General features: G+C 34.2%; 1 protein-coding gene across 6 annotated transcripts in view; it reads left to right on the top strand.

The window, feature by feature from the left end:
- Nucleotides 1-22,525, top strand: part of ATRAD17 (RADIATION SENSITIVE 17) — a 135,145-nt gene that overhangs the window by 69,794 nt on the left and 42,826 nt on the right. For all 6 annotated transcript variants that reach the window (XM_089829454.1, XM_089829452.1, XM_089829456.1 and 3 more), the window contains 3 exons: nucleotides 10,977-11,079; nucleotides 11,361-11,677; nucleotides 11,773-12,154. In XM_089829454.1, coding sequence (XP_089685580.1) covers nucleotides 10,977-11,079; nucleotides 11,361-11,677; nucleotides 11,773-12,154 — 802 coding nt within the window. The remainder of the gene's footprint in view (nucleotides 1-10,976; nucleotides 11,080-11,360; nucleotides 11,678-11,772; nucleotides 12,155-22,525) is intronic.

The raw sequence follows: 22,525 nt of genomic DNA on the forward strand, positions 1-22,525 counted from the left end.
CCTCCACCACACAGCGGTTAGAATATACACAGTGACAGTGGTAAGCTGGGTGGGTACTGGATATTGCGACAAGCTGAACGTTGGGAGCATTCATGAACTCCTGTAGGGTACTCTCCATTGTTACGGCTTTGACCTTTATATCTCCTTTGCATTATTCATACTGAAAATTGTTAATAAGGGAGGTCTGCTCATCTTTTCTTCATAGTACGTAGCTTAATGTCTCCTTGATGCACTGCCGTGTATGCATGGTTAAGATTATTAAAATTTTAATCTCAGTACATTTTTGGTTGGTTGTACATTTTGTTATCATATTTCATAGCTCTTACTTCAGTAATAAAGTAATGTATCGTGTTTAAGCTGAATATTGCTGAAGGACTGGGTTTTCATGACAACTATTTGATATAATACCTCAAGTTCAGATTGGGATTTTTTTGTTAAGAAATAGTAGAGGTTATTCCATAAGGTTATTAGGAATCGAATCTCCAATTGAAGGAATTTGACAAAGAAATATCTACGAAATACACCGAACAAATCTACTGGGAGAAATACCAAAGTGTGTTGTCTAACACCCCAACCTTGGTCACAAATTTGGATCCCTCTAGCCAACTAAACTAACCAAGCAAACAACTAAACTACTAACGGCTAGACAACTAAAGGGAACAACCACTCTAACCAACATAAAGAAAAAAATCTACTCTAACCCTCTTAAACCAAGTGGTTTAAGACAAACCTACTTTAACCATGTACAAGAATCCAGAAGGAATGACACAAACCTGACTAATGTATACACTTGATCTAACATGGTTTCTGAAGATGTTCAAGAGTAACAAGGCTTGGGTAAGGGTTCTAAATTTTGCAAATTTATCCTTGTACTTAGAAAGAAATTTTATCACCCCATTTTCAAACTTAGGAAAATTATCATGCAAGATCAATAGTTGAGGCAATTCATGTGGTCCATGATCAATCCAAATACAAGTTTTCTTCCTAAACCTCCCTAATCGAAATAATAACTTTCAAAATTTTCATCATTGGAAGCAAGGAAACAAACAACTCGACATGTTTGAAGTGGTAATTCATGTTGAAACCCTTGTGATCATCCATAGATTGAGGAGGTCGTAGTTGGTGGTGGATTCCTCCATGAGCATTAGCCCTTGGATAACTGCTCTAGGTGGCTTGTCCTTGTATAGCACAGACCATGCATCTCTGTAGACATTCGTGAGTGCATCCTCAAAAATCAAGGTTTCCCTGATGAGGTCTCATTCAAATATCTTCCCAAGTTGTTCAAATCCAATATCCAATTGTTATATGAACCCAAGCTGTTCTTCATCTTCTTCTCCCATGGCGTTGTATATAAATTTCTCGTTAAGAACACGTTGCAATTCTTCATGATCATCCAACATATCTTTTACTCCATCATCAAATTCAATATCAGGTGTAAAGATCTCTGAAGGTTGAAGTTGATGGTGAATAATGCCTCTTGTAGTAACTTGATCATCTTGAAATGCATTTGGTAATGAATCAACTTCCTTCGTGATATCCTTTATCACACCCTTAACGAACTTGGTGGTGATGATGTCCTACGAGGACTTATTAAATTTCTCTTAAAACCTCGATTTATCTGCAATAACATGTAATTCCTAGGTCAATTTGACCATCTTCCTCCTTAAGGGTATGTGAAATTGCTTGCAATTCATCCTCAAGAGCTCTTCCTTGTAGCACGACGGAAAGTTCAGCAAGGATCACCTCCTCAAAATTATGATGATCACCTTCTAGTTCTCCTTGATGTTGGTCTTTGTCTTCTATGCCTCCCCTTCCTTGGATGAAATCTATTGCTTCCTTAATTTTCATGTCCACCTCTTCCAGTGAAGTTATGTGTGAAATTTCTTCCTCTTGATTATCACTAACATTATACTCATCCATGCTTCCTTGATGCAACTGATTTCTTTCTTTAACCTTTGGTTCCCTACTTGGGTGATGATGACCACTTTCCTTAGTGTTAGTTTTCCAAATCGCTGCAAATGTAGTAGCACTGCCATGAATTCAGTATGTGTTTTCCAAATAGTAGCGACCTCTTATATATATATATAAGAAAGTGACTAAAGAATAGAGGGACATGTCTGTTCGTTAACTTAATTACAATTTTATAATTAATTTTATATATATATATATATATATATATATATATATATATATATATATATATATATATATATATATGTATATGCTACAATTTATCCGAGGGAAGCTACAAAACTTCAACACTCCCTCTTAGCTAGGGAGGATAAACATAGGACACATATTACACCATTGGTAATATTAGGAATGACAAAAAATATATCTTTGATCAGATGATATCTATCATTTTAATATCACAGTTGATATTACAAGTATTGGCCTCCCAGAATATCAATGATATTCACCAAGTACTCAAAAGGTTTTGATATCACATCTGATATCAAGAGTATTGGCCTCCTAGAATATCGGCATCCGATATTCACCAAGTACTCAAATAAGGTGTGATATCAAATTTGACATCACAAGTATTGGTCTCCTAGAATATCATAAGATAGTCACCAATTACTCAAAATAAGGTTTGATATCACATATGATATCAAGAGTATTGGCCTCCCAAAATATCAAAGATTTTCACCAAATACTCCGAGTAATGGTCTTCCAAATTGTTGAGATGCAAGACATTCCCCATTTACTCAATTTATTTGATCTCATAATACAAGCTATTGTAAGATCGTCACTTACAATAACTTCTGCAAATACAAGTGACATCATTTGGAAGTCATCACTTCCTCGTGATATACACAGGGGCTAGGCCCATTAAATCACATGGTCATGATGTATGAATCAAGGTCCTCTTGATTGTGACAATTTATCAATCATTGGAGAATCCATCGCATTGTGGTTTACTCCCTCTTAATCAATAACACCAAGATCACTGAAGGTTAATAACATCCTCAATGTTCTTCCTCTCTTTCAAGGTTGCCTCTAATAACATGTCAAGCTCCGTTTGAATCTCAATCTTCATTTTCCTGCAATAACATTCTCAGAGGAAAAGATCAAGGAACATAACTCTTATAATATAAATAAGAACAATCTGCATAATAATATAAGATCATTTTAATTCAATATAGATAAATATCTAATTTCAAAGTTATACTTTAATCTATATTCACTTATATTTATAAGAGGTTATATTACTATCTTGATGTGTATCATCTAATTCTTTTACATTTCATAATATCAAATTATTAAATTAAGAGATGTTACACAGAGATTTTTTTCGTATATTCATGCTATTTCCATTTACATATAAAACAATAATATATCATGCTTACCTTTGGAATAGCTACCCAATACTTTGACTACCTTAGGTGGTTGATGTGTATGACGTGCAGTTTTTATTATTATCATGCTTACACTCTGTATGCATGATCAATGCCCTTCTTTCTCTCACTTATTGGTTTCCCCAAGGCATAAATGTAGAAGAGAGTATGAGATACAACCTAAAGTGGTATTCCCTTATTAACATATAACAAACCTTCGTCCTTTTATTACTATATTTCTTCTTTCATCACCAGCCTATCTTAACTCAGTTAGATGCCTTGGGAATTACTCGGTCTATAAGGGTTGGTTGATGTCCTATTCACGAGTGCCACGTCATATACTTTGGCTTACCCACACCCGCGGTCTATGGAAAGGTAGTAACATGTATATTTTATACTCGATATATTTTTCTTATATCTTAATAGTGCCTCCATCCCTTAGTCTACGCAGAGTTGGCTTACAGAGCATTCGTCTTTATAAATGCCTTGCGATTTTCAATACCCACATTGCACTTGGAGGTGAACCCACATAGACTTGTCGACATTATTAACCCTTGATTCATTGACACTGAGGGATGACATTCATTTATTAACCAAGTTACAATCTGTGAGCACAACTTGCCACCACCATCGACCTCTTCATTGAACATTCTTGACATTCATAGAATAGATAGAGTCGGGTTGACTGTTGATCAATAGTTTTTTAATTTTTAAAAAAAGAACTAAGACAGTTAGTGCAATCGCAAACTTCTGATCCATGTGGATGACATGCGATCATGATCTTCTCCAATCTTTCATTGGCATTTTGTTTGAGCCCCTTTACATTTGGACCAGTCCCATAGCGGTTGTATTCAAGGAAATACGTTGAGCCTTGTAGCTATCTACAGTTCTATCATTCCTCACAATGATCTAAGACACCATTGTTCATCGCAATCTTTGATCTGAAAACACCCTGCATAGCTTGGCATGAAAAATATGACCAGTTATTCATTCATTGATTGAATCAAATATTGGATCATTATCCATTCTAAGATCGATCTGGCCAGCATTTCTTTTGAGTTAGGCAAGACATTGACTAACCGATCTGGCACATTTTCTCATCATCATCCATGTGAGCATTGTAGGATTCAATCTTACATTTGCAACTAGGCTCTGATGCTATGTTAGTTTTCCGAATCGCTGCAAATGTAATAGCACTGCCATGAATTCGGTATGTGTTTTCCAAATGGCAGAGACCTCTTATATATATAAGAAAGTGAGTACATGTCCCATGAAGGGACATGTCTGTTTGTTAACTTAATTAAAATCTTATAATTTTATCTATCTATCTATCTATCTATCTATATATGCTACAATTTATCCGAGGGAAGCTACAAAATATTAACACATAGACATCCAACTTGGAAGCTGGAAGAAATCCTTGTTAGCCACCATTTGAAACTTGATCAAGTCAATAGTGTCCTGATAAGATGGACAAGTAGATTTTGAATGTGAGAGGCGATGTATACTACACCAAGTATTTCCACCATATCCTCATCTTGGTTTCCTATTGATATCTTCTTTGAACTCAAGAAACTCTTCTTTTGAATTGACAAACGCCACAATGTCATACACGTGAAAAATAAATTCTACCTCGTAATGCCAAGTCCATCCTCAAGAGGAAAACCAAACAATGTTTCTCCTTATTCTTGGTGGTGCCATGTATCTTACATAGTCCTTTTGCTGCAAGTTGAGACAAATCCCATGGATGCAATTGTTTGTTCAAATTAAACCAGATGGGAAGAACATCCACTTGCCTATCCATTGAGAAACCTTATCCTTTTTTATTTTTCAATTTTTTACTTTTTTTGGATTTTGCATTATGAGATCTTGTATCTCAATATAACTTGAAAGCTCATATAACTTGAAAGCTCACTAGTTGACAATTCCATGAATGAACTTTGTACATTCATGTGAGTTTTGTTCCACTACAACATGCAGAATAAAATACTTAATGTTTCAATGAGAAACACTAAACACTCAATCCTCTCTTGATATAAGGTCATCTCTCATGCTAAGCTTGCAAAGTAAGCTCATCAAATGACTTCAAGGTCATTTCTTAATCATGTACTTCACTCAATTTTATGATGTGATATGCTGGTTATCACAAGGGGACTTATGCTATTCATTCAATGCATATCAACTCTTGCACTTCTAAAGATGTCCCTCTAAAATGTGCAATGAAAATATAGTTTTGATTTTCCAACACTTCCACTTCAAATTAAACTTAAACTTCTACTACTACTTCTACCTTTGACTAGAAACGAAATGAATCATGGATGAATTGGATTATACTAGATGTAATCTCACTAGCGGCTCTACCCACCTTGTGCAAGCTTCTAAAGAATACACAAATGATTTTCACAACAATATCCTCTTTGCAATCCCATCATTTGGTTGCAAACCAAAGATTGAACATCAATCAAAGTTAAGTGTTATCATTGGCTTACCATGCAAGGCACCCTTACCATCGACAAGAGGCTAGTGACTCGGATTTGTTCAAGTCAAACAAGTAAACATCCACAATAACTTCCACTCAACTAAATTACTTCAAAATGAAAAGAAATCTACTCGAAGTGAAAGATTGAGGAAACCATGCAATACTCTCCCTTAGCTACAACTTCATCAAGTCTCTCCCTTAGCTACCCTACTCTACTCTAGCTCTCTACTACCTCTAATCTCCTACGCTCCTAACATCTAACCTCTTACAAATTTGAAGACTTTGACCTTTTATAGTAGTTCTATTACAACGACGACCAAGATCGAATCAAGATCAAGGGCTGAGATTTCTTCCCACAAACTCCAATTAGGGTTACCTAATTTTCAACCAATTACATGAAGGCACCAAGTTATGGGCCAGTAAGCAAATTACAATGATTTTGATAGCCAATGAGAAAATAGGACACTTGGCATGATTTGATTGATTGTGTTTGAAACTAAAATTTTCTAATTGGTGGAGACAAACAATTGCCACCCCATCATCCTTATCTTGTGCTTGGAGTCTTGGCTTGTAGAGTATCCCCAACATTTGTGATTTTCTCCATCCTTTGAAATTTTCTCATGGAATTAACTTGCACCACTTACATCTTCGTGAACCCATAAGCTTGATCTTTCTTGATTTTCCTCAGATATGTCCTCATGTAGCTGGATCCCTTGCTTTTCTGAATTTTCTCTTGATTCCGATTTGAGTTTGCAGGTTGATAGCTTGATCATTAATCCTTGCTTCCCACCTGAGTCCTTGGGCTTGAGCCATCTTCTTGCAGTATCCACTTGAAGATTGAGGCCTTAATCATTACCTTGCCCGCTAGCTCCTTCTTAACTCCACCTTGCAAAACAAAGGACAAAAGCATTAAGCCTGTGAAAAATCTGAAAAGTAAAATCACGTCAATAAACAAGATTCATCCCATTTTGCATTTAAATTCATTTCTCTTGGAAGTCTACCCACTGATTTTGTCTTGAAGTAATCAGATTTCCCTTTTAGATTATCCCAAGTTAGGCATCTTAGTGGTGATAATGCCCAAATTTTAAAATTTAATTTCAAAAATAAAATCATTGCCCTTGGAGCTGGGGTCACCTTAACACCATCAATCTTGAATTTTCAGTTTTAGGAGGCAAAATATTTCCCATTGAACAATTTTAGTGCTTTGTAGTAGATGGGAAGGGACGAGGGAAATTTCGAAAAGTGCGAAATTTCCACCAAGGGGAGACTTTGGAAGATGTGAGATTTCCACCAAGGGGGAGACTTTAGAAGATTTTTGAGGGGGAGATTTTAGAAGATCCGAAATTTCAGAGGGGGAGATTTCGGAAGATCCAAAATTTCAGAGGGGAAGATTTCAAAAGATCCAAAATTTCCACCAAGGGGGAGATTACGGAAGATCCAAAATTTCCCCCGAGGGGAGATTACGAAAGATCCAAAAATTTCACGAAAGGGGAGATTTCGGAAGTTCAAAATTTCCACCAAGGGATCCAAAATTTCCACCAAGGGGAGGGGGAGATTTTAGAAGATCTGAAATTTCCACCTAATCACCAAAGGGGAAATTTTAGAAGATCCGAAATTTCTACAAAAGGGGGAGATTTCAGAAGACCCCAAATTTCGACAAAAGGAGATATTTCAAAATATCCGAAATTTCCACTAAGGGAGAGACTTCAAAAGAATCGAGATTTCCACCAAAAGAGGAGATTTTGGAAGATCCAAAATTTCCACCAAGACTTGGTGTTCTTAAGGTATCTTCATTGTAATGGTCCTTGGCGATTCCCTGCACTATTCTTGATCATGATGTTTGCTTCATGCCATACCCAATTTTCTAATGCAATAGGATGGCAGTACTTGGGAGACTCAATGTGGGTGAATTTCGGAAGATGCAAAATTTGCATTGGTGAAAATTTCCAAACTTGAGAAATTTCCATCGAAGGGAAAATCCTTTGGAAAATTTTTCAACTTTTTCCCCTCATCATTCTAATATTGCAATCATTAAGTTGCCCCCAAATATAAGGCTCGAGTCTTGAGATTTTTGGGAGAAATGAGGAGGGGGGAGATTTCACAAGATGCAAAATTTCTACCAATGGAGAGATTTCGGAAGCTCCAAAGTTTCCACCAAAGGGGAGATTTTATAAGTTTTGAAATTTCCACCAAAGGGGAGATTTTGGAGGATTCAAAATTTCCACCAAAATGGGAGATTTCAGAAGTTCTAAAATTTCCACCAAGGGGAGATTTCGAAAGATGCGAAATTTCCACCAAAAGAGGAGTTTTTGGAAGATGCGAAATTTCCACCGAGGGAGATTTTGGAAGTTCCGAAATTTCTATTGAAGGGAAGATTTTGGAAGATTCAAAATTTCCACCAAGGGGGAGATTTCGGAAGATCCAAAATATCCACCAAAAGGGGAGATTTTGGAACTGAAATTTCCACCAAGGGGGAGATTTTGGTAGATCTACAATTTTGACCAAAACTTGGTTCTCTCACAAAACCTATCTATCCTGAACCAAAGATTTCACGTTCCTCTTGGACTTGGGCTACGAAAATTCCTTGAAGTGGTATAAAAAAATTACAAGAACTTGGGATCAAAACTTGCTTCCCAAGGAGCCGAAATTGCTCAAACTCATCCTATAGACTTGGAGACATGGAAAAAAAAATGTTGCCAACCAAAACTGCCTAAGACAACTACTCCTACTAGCTAAAGAAAAAAGAGGGGGTTCCCATTTGCAATGGAGAGATGGTGTGAAAACCACACAATAGGGCCCACTTTAAAATCAAAGAAATTTTTTTTTATAAGTGCTGATGCTGTCAATAAAATCGAGGATGCCCAACTGTCCCGGGGACTTCCAAGGCATCCCCATCCCCCCCAAAAAATTTTCTCGAAGTCCCTAGGTTTCCAGGACGTTTCCTTGGAATGTTTAGAAAAGGACAAGGTGGGGATGCTCATACCCGTACCCCCGTCCCTGGGATGTCCCCATTTCTGAAACTTGGCCTTTTTGGGTGGGGACATGTCCTGGGGAATGCAGGTGTGTAGTTGAAGGGATAGAGGCACGTAGGGCCAACAAAGAAGAATAAACCCTATTTGTAGAAAAATCAAAAGAGCAAATATTAGACTATTTGTCTGAAGTAGAAGGTAGAAATGCAATAGGGATACAAGCCTGAAATTTTTTGGTACAGCCATTAGGAGTTGCAGGTGCATCCAAATTTTCATGGCAAGAGCCAAGAAGTCTTGGATATTACAACTTACACCCTTTTTCTTGCCACCTTCCATTAGGTAGTAGTTCTCGATTAGGTTCTAAGTGATTAAATTTGGGATAACAATTCATTATGGACTTTGAACTATATTTACTCAGTGATAGCTCAGCATACTCTGAAAAATTGTGACTCAGGAAAACGTATGTTACGAAGTCTACTCATTTGTGGGGACATGATTCTCACACTCAATTCTTGTTGGGTAGGTCTAGGGTTCTTGTGGTACATCTGAAATGTACCCAAGATGTACATGTAGTCTTGTGGACAAATCTTGGGATGCCTAGAGAGAACCTAGAAAAAATACATTTTTTGAAAGAGAGATTTTAAGGACCAACTAATTGTAGTTAAGCTCCACTAGTTTTCTTCCCATAAATGTTAAAAAAAAATCCTAGTTAAGTAGGATTTCTTTGTTTGAATTCCTGCTGTTGTTTTCTCCTGCTCCCTTGACCTGTTTGTGGTCACCGGTTGGACATTAATAAAACTTATCTTTATCTTTATCTTATCTTATCTAAAAGTTTTAGGGATGGGAGTGGTACGGGATAGAGAGAAGTGTTTCAAGGATGAACTTTTTGGAGGCCATTTTAGGGGATAAATTAATAGGGAATATTCAAATATTCATATGCTGACATTGATGGGGTGTTCATCATATACATAATAGATCCTAAATACATGACACCAGGGTTAAATTGAGAATTTACACGAAACAAACAAATTAACAGAATTTAATTACTTTCATAATTTTTCCCTAGACTATATGATATATATTAAATAAAACTGAATATATGCAAAAATATGCTGCTACCCTCAGCTTGCAAAGAATTTGTGCACTCAATGGGCCTATCTCCTTTGTCATAAGGGTGTAGTGGTTGACACAATCGATGACAACTTCCTCAATATTAACATTGGAAAGGAGACTTCCTTAAGGAGGTCACTGTCCAAAGTTTTCTTGCTACATTATTCCCTTTTTGAATGTTTTCTTCCAATTCTATTTCTTGGACACTGACGTGTCTCATATTGGTACCTTGGCCTGAGGATATTGCGACACCAGTTTGGAAGAAGATTTTGTCATTTGGGAATGGTACTGCACTTTGATTAGAAAGATACATTTGTTTCCTGATTTTATAGTGAAAACTTGCTGTCCTTAAATATGATACAAAACCTGCTCTTTTAGGATAAAATCAGCACCTTTTATGGCTGAAAACAATGATGTTCTTCTGAAATATTCTTTGTAGAACTTTCTGACAATTTTCAGTTAGAATTTATTTATTTTTGTTTTTTCTGATAATTTTTTTAATAAGGAACACTGACTTGAATTTGCGCTTTGATGAATAGAACAATCATAACATAATAGTCAAAACATTATTTTAAATTTTAGTGACATTTAAGTAACATAAAAAATACCTGCTATGGTGCGTTGACTTTTGCAGCCCCATGCCCCATGCCAAGTCCAACAATCCTTTTTTTAATCTACTGTGGACTCTCGGGTTTTTTTTGTCTAGGTATGGTAGTCTCCCTGCCTTTCCATTCGTCTGGATTTTTTGCATCCTTTGCATTAGTTTTATTGCTCCTCCAGATTTGTAAGTCTATTATTCTTTACTTCTTCTCTGAACTAAATGTAAGAATAACCAGAGACTCTAATGTGTGGATGCTTATAGACTTATATTTGTGTGGGGAAATTACTTTGGTGGTTGTAACCGACATTGTGTGAGTTGCATGCTAGACATTACTAATATGGTATTATGACATCATTAAAATAAGCAGAAAATGACTGTTATCAACTGTATAACATTGTATGATATCTAATGTGAAATCTACAAGACTTTGAGAATCCTGAACTGTTTTTGCTGAAATTCCACTCTTGAATTTAATGCAGGCAACTGTTCATGTGCTTAGGGATCTTTTAAGGATTGAAATGCATGAATGGGAGACACCAGCCCCTACACTGTGGAAAGAATATATACATCATGTAAATTCTGGTATGAATAAATTCTGATAAGAATATTGTACAGCTTTTTTTTTTTCACAAGAAGAGCCTAGGAATTTAACATCATAAATTCTGGTAAGAATATTAGACAGCTATTTGTTTTACAAGACGAGCCTAGGAATTTAACACAAAGATTATGTTGTTTTTTCTCAAATTTCTAGTCTCTTTCTACAATGTAAAAGTTAATGCTCGAACACAATCATTTGAATAGTTTGTACTTGTTCTTACAATGTTTTTTGTTGGGTTCCTGAAGTAGTGCTGATTTTTTCCTAGGAACATCATATATTTCAAAGCTTGACGAGTTTGAAGCATTTGTAAGAGCTATTCAAAAGTTTCCGGTGTATATGGGCTCATCAAAAGGTGCTGGCAGATTTCAGAAGGCTATGTTAATTCTGATAGATGATTTGCCAGTTCCAACTAGTAGGGAGGCCTGTCAGCAACTCTGCCGATGCCTTCGAATTCTTGCACAGTCTGCCCAATTCCCAATCATTGTGTTAGTTACTGATTTCTCTGAAGCTGGTGACAGAGAAGGTCCTGACAGAATGATTCTAGAATTGGAGTTGGCACTTGAGCAAGGGGGAGCTACAAAGGTAATAAATGTTTTCTAACTTAGGTATTAATGGTTATTTCAATTTGCAGCAGTTGTTGATAATTGAGGAGTCAGCTAATTTAGAATTTGATGCAGATTGCTTTCAATCCACTTACGGCTAAAGCAATCATAAAGACACTCACAAAAATATGGAAAACTGAATATCTCTCTCCACCTCCAGATTGGCTAAGAAACATATCTGAGAGTAGTGGAGGTGATATTCGGCATGCAATTAATTCATTGCAGTACCTCTGCCTTGGCCAGGCCTCTGGATCTTGGGATCCTGGAGGCATTGCATGTTTGGAACTGCCTGAATCAAAATGTAGAAGAGAGTCACAGAAAAAAGTTGTACATTCATATCCATCTCTAGGCTGCCTAGAATTTACAAGCATGGGACGTGATGGAAGTCTTTCTCTATTTCATGCTCTTGGGAAATTTTTGCACAATAAGAGAGAAACAGACCATATTGCAGATGCAGGTAAAAGTCATATGATTTGCTGAACAAAGCCAGTTTTTGAAATATAGCAGACTGTTTGCAAAAGAAGTGTGAACTTCATCTCTCTTTTTTCTGTTAATGGAAATATATATTCTTTGCTTCTTAAATATAATCAATTCTATTTGTGAAAATCTGCATAATCTGTCTCTGACTTGAGAAGAGTTAGAAATGGCAATGAGTTGTAATTAAAAATTGTTAAACATTCATGAAGTGTGGACAGAGAGTCTTTATATGAGCGTTTATGTTTCGTTCTACGCTTTCAAGTTAGATATGAGATATTTCAGTCAGAATAAGTTTTTATGAAGACATACAAACTTATGGAGTCTATTCATTCCATTAGTCTCAGTCGCCAAAGAAGAAAAACATTGACTTATTAAAGATGGTTGAAACTCCATGGATTTGGGAAAAAATCAATATTCATATACTATCAGTGTTAATATATGAAAGTAGCTTATGATGAATTCCGCACTTGGTGCAAAATATCATCATGATTATATATGTTATGGAACTTTTTTCAAAGTGAAAAGAAAGTAATGAAATGACACATTAGCATTTAAGAGAGAAAAATAGAGATTAATAAAGATTATTTTTGAAAAGACTTTTAAAAGTGTGGAATGATTGTATTAACTTTATTATAATTAAAGATAACACTTTATTATAATTAAAGATAACCTTTGTGAAAGGGTGTAATGGTTTAGAAATCACTTCGTAAGGTTTATATAAAAGTAAAAACAGTAATGTGACTTGGAAATGGCATGATGAACAATCAAGGAAGAAGGTGGTTTAGTGTGCTATGGGCATTGGGGCACACTGTGTGTCCAACGTGGAGTGCAAAGTATCCTTAGGATTGTATTGCCAGGGCTCATTGAGCTATTGATTTGTTGCATGTTGGGTGACTGCTCTGGAGCATGCTGTGTTTTGAATAAAACACACCCCCTTCTAGAGAGTGCCATAGTTATGAGAGAGGGCACACTGTGTGTCCACCTCAGAGTTCAAAGTATATCCAAGATTGAATTGCGAGGGCTTGTCGAGCTATTGATCTGTTGCATGTTGAGTGATTGCTTTGGAGCATGCTATGTTTTGAATAAAAATTGTCTCCTAGATTGTGGCACAGTTACAAGAGCCAAAACCATTGAAATATTTATAGGTGAGAGTGAACTTTCCAAGTGCTCTATTTCAGATAAGTATTGAACTTATCAGTCTGAAAATATATTCAAAATTAAATATAAATACATTGGAACTATTCTAAAATAAATTCTGTAAAGATGGTGATCTTAATTGCTTAAGTATTGAGCTAGTTAATATTGACAATCATGCGTTTTGGCGCATTTGTATTAAATTACAGATATATTTTACTATGTTCCACAGTTTTTTGGGGACAAGGACGGGGGACAGAGAGACATGTTTCCAAGTTTTTTAAAGAGTCATTTTTAGGCAACAGCAGTATACGAAGTCATGTATTTATATATGAATTTTTCAAATATATTAATATATTATAGAGAGAGTGAAAAAGAGAGACATGCCAATAACTATTAACAACAATATCAATATAATAAATAATTCAGGAGAGCAGTAATATAATAGCATCATAAATCTCAATTAAGCATTTTACCAATAGTCATAGACATAAAAAATCCATGGTTTATTAAAATTAAATATACGAAAGTTTCAAACATGCATCTAGAACTCTTAGACATCAAATACAACAGTCTACGAAACTACGTTTCCTTTTGGCTATCAATATCCAATGGTAGCCACTATGGTCAGTGGCAAATAGTTAATATTTTCAAAGAAAACAAAGTGCATTCATAAATGAAATAAAATAGTGCATCTTTTTTAAGTTTAAAACTCAAGAATGAAAGTTTTCAATCATAGTATTGAGACTCGGACTTGGCATGACTCGTAAAATTAAACAAATGTAACTTTTAGTTGTGTATTTCACTAACTATATTCAATTGAATTTTGAATATCTGTTTTGATTCTCATATGTTTGATTCTTGTGAGTTAAAATCTGCATATATTGTTTTGATTCTCATGCAAAGGTATAGGATCAATTTAAATTATTGAAAAACCTTTATTTTTTTAATTTTTTTATATCAGGAAACATCTATTGTTTGAGGGTGGCTAGCTGTCCCCCTAGATGTCCACTAGCCGTTTCAGAAGTAGGGGACGTTTCTTGGCATTTTGTAGTTTGAGAGTGTATTAGTGATATCCCCTCAGCATCCCCTCATCCCCAAAATCTAAGGCACAAGGTTCACATTCGATTTCTAATTTGGGAACAATAAAATTCAGACAAGTTTGACAAGGTAAAAAGTTCGAAAAAAATCGACATTAAATTCGCCTTTTGTATAATTTATTTATTTTAAAATAAAGTAATATATCTACTAAAGTATCAAATAATTTAACATAGCTAAATAGATTAGAAATCATTATACAAAGATGACATGTATACAAGTAAATAAATAAAAGCCACAATCATTAGAAATCACAATCACAAATATTTATTAAAAGTACATTTAGAATTAAACATAATTTTGAATAAAATAAAACTACTAAATTATATTCTGTTTAAAATAAATTTAACAAATTTAAAAATATTCTTAAATTAACAAGATAAATTCTTAATTTAAATTCAATTTTTTGTTAATTTTTATATACTACTAACTAATGTATAGACTAAATATAACAAAATATTAAAATTTAACAATGAAATGCTTATATTGAACATTAATTAAAGATAAATAAATTATTATGTAAACTCTATTATAAACATAGAACAAAAATGCATTTTTTTTTTTAATAAAGCAACGAACAAAAGGATTCAAAACCCTAAAAATCAAAATTTATAAAAAATTCTAATTTAAGAATAGTAGATTGAGTTGAGGGGCGACCAATTTGCAACGGTTGGAGTCATAATTGCACCAACAGGTCAACAATGTGTTGTAGTGAACATGACTCTCTACTCTGTGCGTTATTCAACCATTGGAAGACAAATGTATTTTTTATTTTTGGGAATGTTTGTACATATGTTTTGGCATATACATAGTTATTGAGAGTCCCGATTAACGCTTGAATACATGAAGACATGGCCATCTTTTCCTGCCGAGCTGCATCAAACTGTAGCAAAAAGGAGTTGCAAAAGTCATCCGACAGGACACAAAAGCTTGCGATACCTTTTTAATCCGAAAAATATAGTTGAAAACATGTTCTCAAAAGATATTTTGAGTAAAAAAAAAACCTAACCCAAATTTCTGTACGAATTTAAGGCAAATAAAAACAATTTTTCCCGAGTTTCTAAAATTTGTAGGATTTCAAATTTCATTCATGGAATTCACTGAACCTTGTAACGTAGCCCAAAACATATGGGATAGGGATGCTAGGTCTTGGGGCATGCGACACATCCTCATGGATTCTTGTGTAATGTCCCCAATTAGGACATTAGGGTTTATAACCTTACTGTGTATATATTTTCTCCTTTTTCTCCTAGATTGCGAATGATTCCTTTTTATTTCCCTTTATATTTCTCCCTACTTATCATGTATCCCTCAATGATAAAATTCTCTATGTATATAGAGTTTTCAATTCTATCCCTTTATATTTCTCCCTACTTATCATATATCCCTCAATGATAAAATTCTCTATGTATATATAGTTTTCAATTCTAGGAGTCACGTCTTTTCATTTATTATATTATTATAATAATATTATAATTATAATATAATTATAACATATATTATTTTAATAATATATCAACTATATATTATTATATTATAATACATTATTATTATAGTATTTCTATGTTAAAATATATCTTAATCATCATAATATCATTATTTATTTATAATTATATCAGATTATCATTTCATACTTTCATATTGCTATTATAATGCGATATATATAATATGATATTATTATATGATTATAATATAATATTACTATGAAATATTATTATTAATATTACTTTATATATAATACTTATTTATTATTTAAATTATATGTCAAAACGGAGACATCACAGTCCTCCCCTCTCGAATTTGCTTGTCCTCAAGCAAAATCATTCATACACAAGCTCCTTCATAAGCACAAAACATATTTTCATACAAATGCCTAAAAGATTTATGAGGTATACATCTTAATGAATAAAAACACAAAGCAAACACATGAATGCATAAAAGTACGAAGCATATATGATGCAAACAAATGAAGACATGAAGTATGCACAATGTAGACAGATGAAGACACAAAGTATACATTATGCAAATAGATGAAGACACGATGCAGACAGATGAAGACACAAAGCATACACAATGCAAACACACAATACACACATTATGCATTTCCTTGATTCCTTGATTGTGAACCTGCAACTAAAAAATCATTAGTACACATTATATATAAATCAATCTCCTGACAATGTGTTTATAGTCTCAATTTAGTGACTTATCAATCAAAAGTATAGTTCATTATAATATTAACTCATCAATTCCTATGTACGGGAGGAGAAACCATAATAGGGTGCCCTGTTACCCAATCATGGGCCTCACCAGTCTCCCTCATTATTGTTGTCTCTCTCCGATCATCATCTCCAAGATAGTGCCTTTGTATGATGTACCCCAATGTATTCGCTCCACTTTAGGCTTTACCTAGTACCCTTGGATGATGCAGCCCAATGCTCATCTCACCGTAGTGCCTTACCTAATACCTCAGAGTGGTGTCACCCAACCCATTCCACCCCCGGCCTTATCTTATCTTGGAAGATGTTGATCTTAAATAACTTAATTAGTTTTACTTAACAACATTCTTTGGTTAATACGTAATTACTTGTAATGTCCCCTTTTGAGACATTACTCATTTTTACCTTAGATTTATATTTTAGACTTTATAAAATCAATTTTCATTTCATTGTAACTATTAGAATCATTGATAGTGGGTATTAGACCATTCAATATTCATGACAATAACAAATGTGTTAATAATAAGAAAGACACTCAATAATTATTTCTTAATAAAATATACTAAGAAAATATATAACTTACCTCGTTACCTTTATGTGTTGAAGTGGTGATTTAGGAGTATGAAATAATCTTCCAATGTTGATGTGATTATCACATGGAGTGCATTGAAAATTGAAATAGGCTGGACTTTGGGCATATTTCCCTGCATCTTTCCTCTAATATTATTATCTTGAATATGCTTCTTTCATCTAATTAAAGGTGGGATCCTTCATACCAATATGGTGCATGGACCAGCTGAGGTGGTATTGACTTGGTCTTTTAAAACTTCATTTCTTATCGATTTTCCTTCATTCAATAATTATTGAGAAGCAACCTCTTGTTACCGAGTCCCGCAATAGTGGAACGCCTTAATCAATAGCTTATTTGTTCTGTCCGAACATTATCACTTGAATTGGATCTTTGCAGACAACTTCAACATTTATTTTCCTTATATCATCAGTTATATATGAATGTGGGAAGGAGTACACTTGTAATGTCCCGTTTCAGGACATTTTTAGTTTTTTATTATTATTTTGTATCAAATTCATAATATTCCATATTGTTTGTTGATGATTTTCACGACTTTATGCAATGCCAAAAATTTATTTTGTCAACATTAGTTCTGTCGTGGATACTTAAATTAACAAAGTCATAGCACCAACATTACAACTCATTGCTTCTCATGGAAAGAATTAACATTTTTTTTTAATATTGTCTCCAGTCAGGTCTGTTAATCTATTTTAAATATTGAAGCCCTTAATGAATATTGCCTCAAACCAAACTCTGGCCTGCAAATTTTAGAGTAATATTGCTTCAAAAATGATAAAATAACGTGTCCTGTCTGAAGGCTGTATGGTTTTTGTAGTGAGATACAAAATATTTCAATCTGGATACTTCAGTTTCGGCCAACAAACTCTTACCAAAGTACTGTAATAATAGTAACTTTAATAGCTGAGGTTTTCCTCAAAATCTCATAATTGGATATTCCTTGATTCCTCAAGACAGAGAAATCATTTCAGAATGCAAACATTCAAATTCTACATCTTACTAATGCTGTAGCCACTCTGGACTATGATTAATTTCCTTAATAATTCACATGAGTTCGATAATTTTATATCATATGAGTTTGATGATTTCCTATCTGACATAGTTGATTTCGGAATTTCAATGGCGGTCCCCAAATTCATGTTAACTAGGTAAGAACGCTGTCGCCTTGCAAATGGCACATCACTTTCAAATGCATGTCAAATTTTGCTTTATTTCAAATAAATTCAGAGATTTTGATATTGATTCTTTTTGCAATATTTTTGATTTGTTTTGGTAGGGACATGCTAATTGGTATGAATGCTTCTTCTTGTTTCATGATTATACCATTACTCCAATACCTTTTATCACAAGGTTTGCCCAGTATGTATAATGTTATTCAATTTTAATACAAAAAAATAATACTATATCTGAATAAGATCTGTGCTGTCGATTCCCCAATCAAATTCAATCAAATATATGTGAGATTGCCCTTGAGCTTCTACGGTGGTCCAGTATTCGTAGAATGATGCTCGTAGATTGATTAATGGTTTGTGTCACTATCTATTCATCATTTTCTTCCAGATTCGCATATGCCTCAGCTAGAAGTGCATGAACTATGGAGTATCACAGGCTGGATCTATATTAATAGTCCGGAGAACAAATTCAAATGATCAAATTGTAGTAGTTTCCTTCTTACTTTTATTTTTTTCTCTCAATGGTCACCTTCCATTTTACAATTCTGTAGAAGATTTACCTTTTCATTCTCTTATCCTCATTATTTTTAGTTCTATCGGTTCAATCTTATCTTTCTTTTCCTTCAAGCTAGCAGGACCAGGGTCTGATACCACTTGTAATGTACCCCATTAGAACATTAGGGTTTATAACCTTTTTGTGTATATATTTTCTCCTTTTTCTCCCAGATTGCAGATGATTCCTTTTTATTTCCCTTTATATTTCTCCCTACTTATCATAGATCCCTCAATGATAAAATTCTCTATGTATATAGTTTTCAATTCTAGGAGTCACGCCTTTTCATTTATTATATTATTATAATAATATTATATTTATAATATAATTATAACATATATTATTTTAATAATATATCAACTATATATTATTATAATATAATACTTTATTAATATAGTATTTCTATACTAAAATATATCCTAATCATCATAATATCATTATTTATTTATAATTATATCAAATTATCATTTCATTCATTTCATACTTTCATATTGCTATTATAATGTGATATATATAATATGATATTATTATATGATTATAATATAATATTACCTATGAAATATTATTATTTTAATATAATTATTAATATTACTTTATATATAATTCTTATTTATTATTTCAATTATATGTTAAAATGGGGACATCACATCTTTATATTTTATAATTGTTAAATCTCGAGAATAACACTTATAAATTCATTTCCATATAAAATTAACTCTGAATAAGAAATACATCACATTTTTTACTCTGGAAAAAGATAAACTTATAATGAGGGGATTAACATATTTGTTCTATTTTCAAATTATTTTTCTCATTCTTTCTTTACATGTAAAATCATTCTTTTTAATAAATCTTTACCAAACATGATTTGTTTGAATCTACAGCCTGATTATCTCACAAATGGGCTGGATAAAGTCAACAAATTGCCAAGTTGCCATTGCAACTTGCATCATTGACAATAATTATAATGGAAGATGAAGGCCTTTTAACTACTGAAGAAATATGAAATAACAAGAGAAGCTCATATTAACAATTTTCCTGGCCTTTTCAATTAACTCTAAAACCCATTGAATCTTGCCAATGTCTTTTTGTGTAACATGCACGCACACGTACCCACACATGTGCAAACACATTTTGCTGGTAAAACTAGTTAACAATTGTTAGCGTGTCTGAAGGGATAGGTGGTTTGATTGGTCACGGTGATTGATAGTCGTACCCCTTTAGCAATATATATGCTATGTACTTGTATTTAATCAGCATCATTATTGTGAATGAAGTTGTGTCGGCATTGTGAGTCTGATACATATATGGCCGTAAGCATTTTCAAGATTAATAAAGAAAGCTTGGCGATTTATTTGATAGTTGTGTTATATTACATTACCTTATGTTACTATCTATTTGGTATGTGTTAAACTTGTTACCTGAAGTGGTAAGCATTTGGCGTTGTTGCCTATAAAGGATCTGGGAGTGACAAAGTTGTATATGACGAAGGATGCATAGTAGGACAGCCCATAAACAAAAGTAATAGCCACAATGAAGATGACACATTTCAAGAGTTCTTTGAGGTAAAAAGGACATTGCCATTTGATTTCATCTCAGTGTTCCAAGTATCAGTAGAATTTCATGTGTGAAGAGAAGTTGCATAGAAACAAGCCCTCCAGAGTATATTGTGGCATTCTCTCAAAGTAAGCTTTACAATTGATCGACTGATGAGCAGGCTCCCACGTCTATTGGCACAAACATTTTTGGCCCTGCAAAACTTCTGAGAGGAAATCAATTGAGAATAGATTCTTCGAAGTTTTGAAGACAACAAGCAAAGGGAGACATGATATTAGAATATTTCTAGTAATGCTCTATCTATCGTGTGTAGATAGTTTCTATTTTTTTGTTAGTTTCTATTTTCTGTATATACGTTTTGTATATATGAGCTTGTAAGCTCGTTGTATTTCATTCATTGATTATTCAATACATATAATAATCTTTTGATTATTTTATGGTATCAGAGCCAATACGTGAATTTTTTTGAAAAATTTATAATTTCATTCGAAATTATTTCCTCAATTTTTTTGAAATTCAACTAGTTTTCTTCTCTGTGAATCGAGGGAAATCGTATTTCATCTGCAACTCACGTTTTTGTGTTGTTGGAAAATTGCAAGTTTATTTGGCACCGGATTCGTCTGTAAGTTGTGGGTTTGTTTGTTGAAGGTCGATTTTACCTCTGCGATTCTTTTTCTCCTCAAATCGTATTGTGATTTTCTCTGTTGGTTCAAGGCATTTTTAGATTGGTTCAAATTGTCTTGCAAATCCGTAGCAAAACCCTGCGGTTTTAGACTGCATCTTCACGTTTTCAGAGGGCCGATGTCTGCAGGTTCTTGTTCATTTCTTTTTGCTCATTCGCATGCAATCTAGGCATTGCTGTTCAACATTTCTTTGCATTTTTTTCCCTCCATCCTACTATGACCTCCTTCCAACACTAGTCGACTGTAAAACCTCCATTTTTTTGCAAAAATTGACCTTCAAAGCCGACGGCTAGGGTTTTGCCTGAAACCCTACTTTTTGGGTCCGGAAAATTGTTTTGTTTCCAGATTGTTGGTGGGTTTTTTGAGAGCTCAATTGGGTTGTCATCCGTTTTTTCTTGGTTCTCGTCTTTCGTGCCTCAATTTTCAAGCTAGCGAATACAGAAAACGATAGTAGATTCCTTCTGGGTTTTTTGTCTACTCTCTAGGTACTTGTCATTTTTGCTGGGTCAGCCTCAACATTGCCTCGAACTTCATGCAAATGGCATCCTTGACCAACCTGATGCTGGAAAACGATCAACAGTTTAATGGCAGCAATTACAACCACTGGAAGCAACGCATGTTAACCATCTTCGAGTATCATTGTTTGGATGCACTTGTTCTAGGCATAGATACTCGTCCTGCCCCCACTAGCACGCCTTGTGGGACCTCTGTTACCACAAATCAGGATAGGTTTGATGATCGGAATCACAAAGCTGCTATGCTTCTCAAGCTCTCTGTCACAGATGATTAGCTACCTCAGATTCCCTCTGGCAAGTTGGCTGTAGACATCTGGAAATATTTAAAGGAGTTGCATGAAACATCCTACAAGAGGCGAGAATTCTTTCTGAAGAACCAATTGTTTTCTATTATGATGGATGAGCGTATGTCCTTACAAGAACATCTCACGAAGATTAAGGACGTTCATGATCAGCTTGAAGCCATTGGTCGGACAATGGAGGAAAAAGATATGGTAGTTATTACCCTAAAAAGCTTGCCAACATCTTATGAGCATTTCATAGACTCTTAACATTACCTCAATAATGTTGATTTGAAATTCCTAGAGTCGTGCACCAAACTCCTCCAACAAGATCATTGGAAGTAGCAGTTTGGTAGTCGTGCTTCCTCACCCTCGTTAGAACAAGCCTTTGCAACTAAGTTTCAGCCATCTCTATCATCTCCACAGGGTAGTTCTCATCAATCCTCAAGCAGTTTTCAGCAGAAGAGTGTTTATGTCATTATTGCCGTAAGTATGGCCAAATGAAGAAAGATTGTCGTTAGCGACTCAGTTCCGAACAGAAGAAGTTGGG

The sequence above is a fragment of the Cupressus sempervirens genome, chromosome 5, assembly GCF_028749045.1.
Source record: "Cupressus sempervirens isolate cs-2001-9-10 chromosome 5, ASM2874904v1, whole genome shotgun sequence".
NCBI lineage: Eukaryota > Viridiplantae > Streptophyta > Pinopsida > Cupressales > Cupressaceae > Cupressus > Cupressus sempervirens.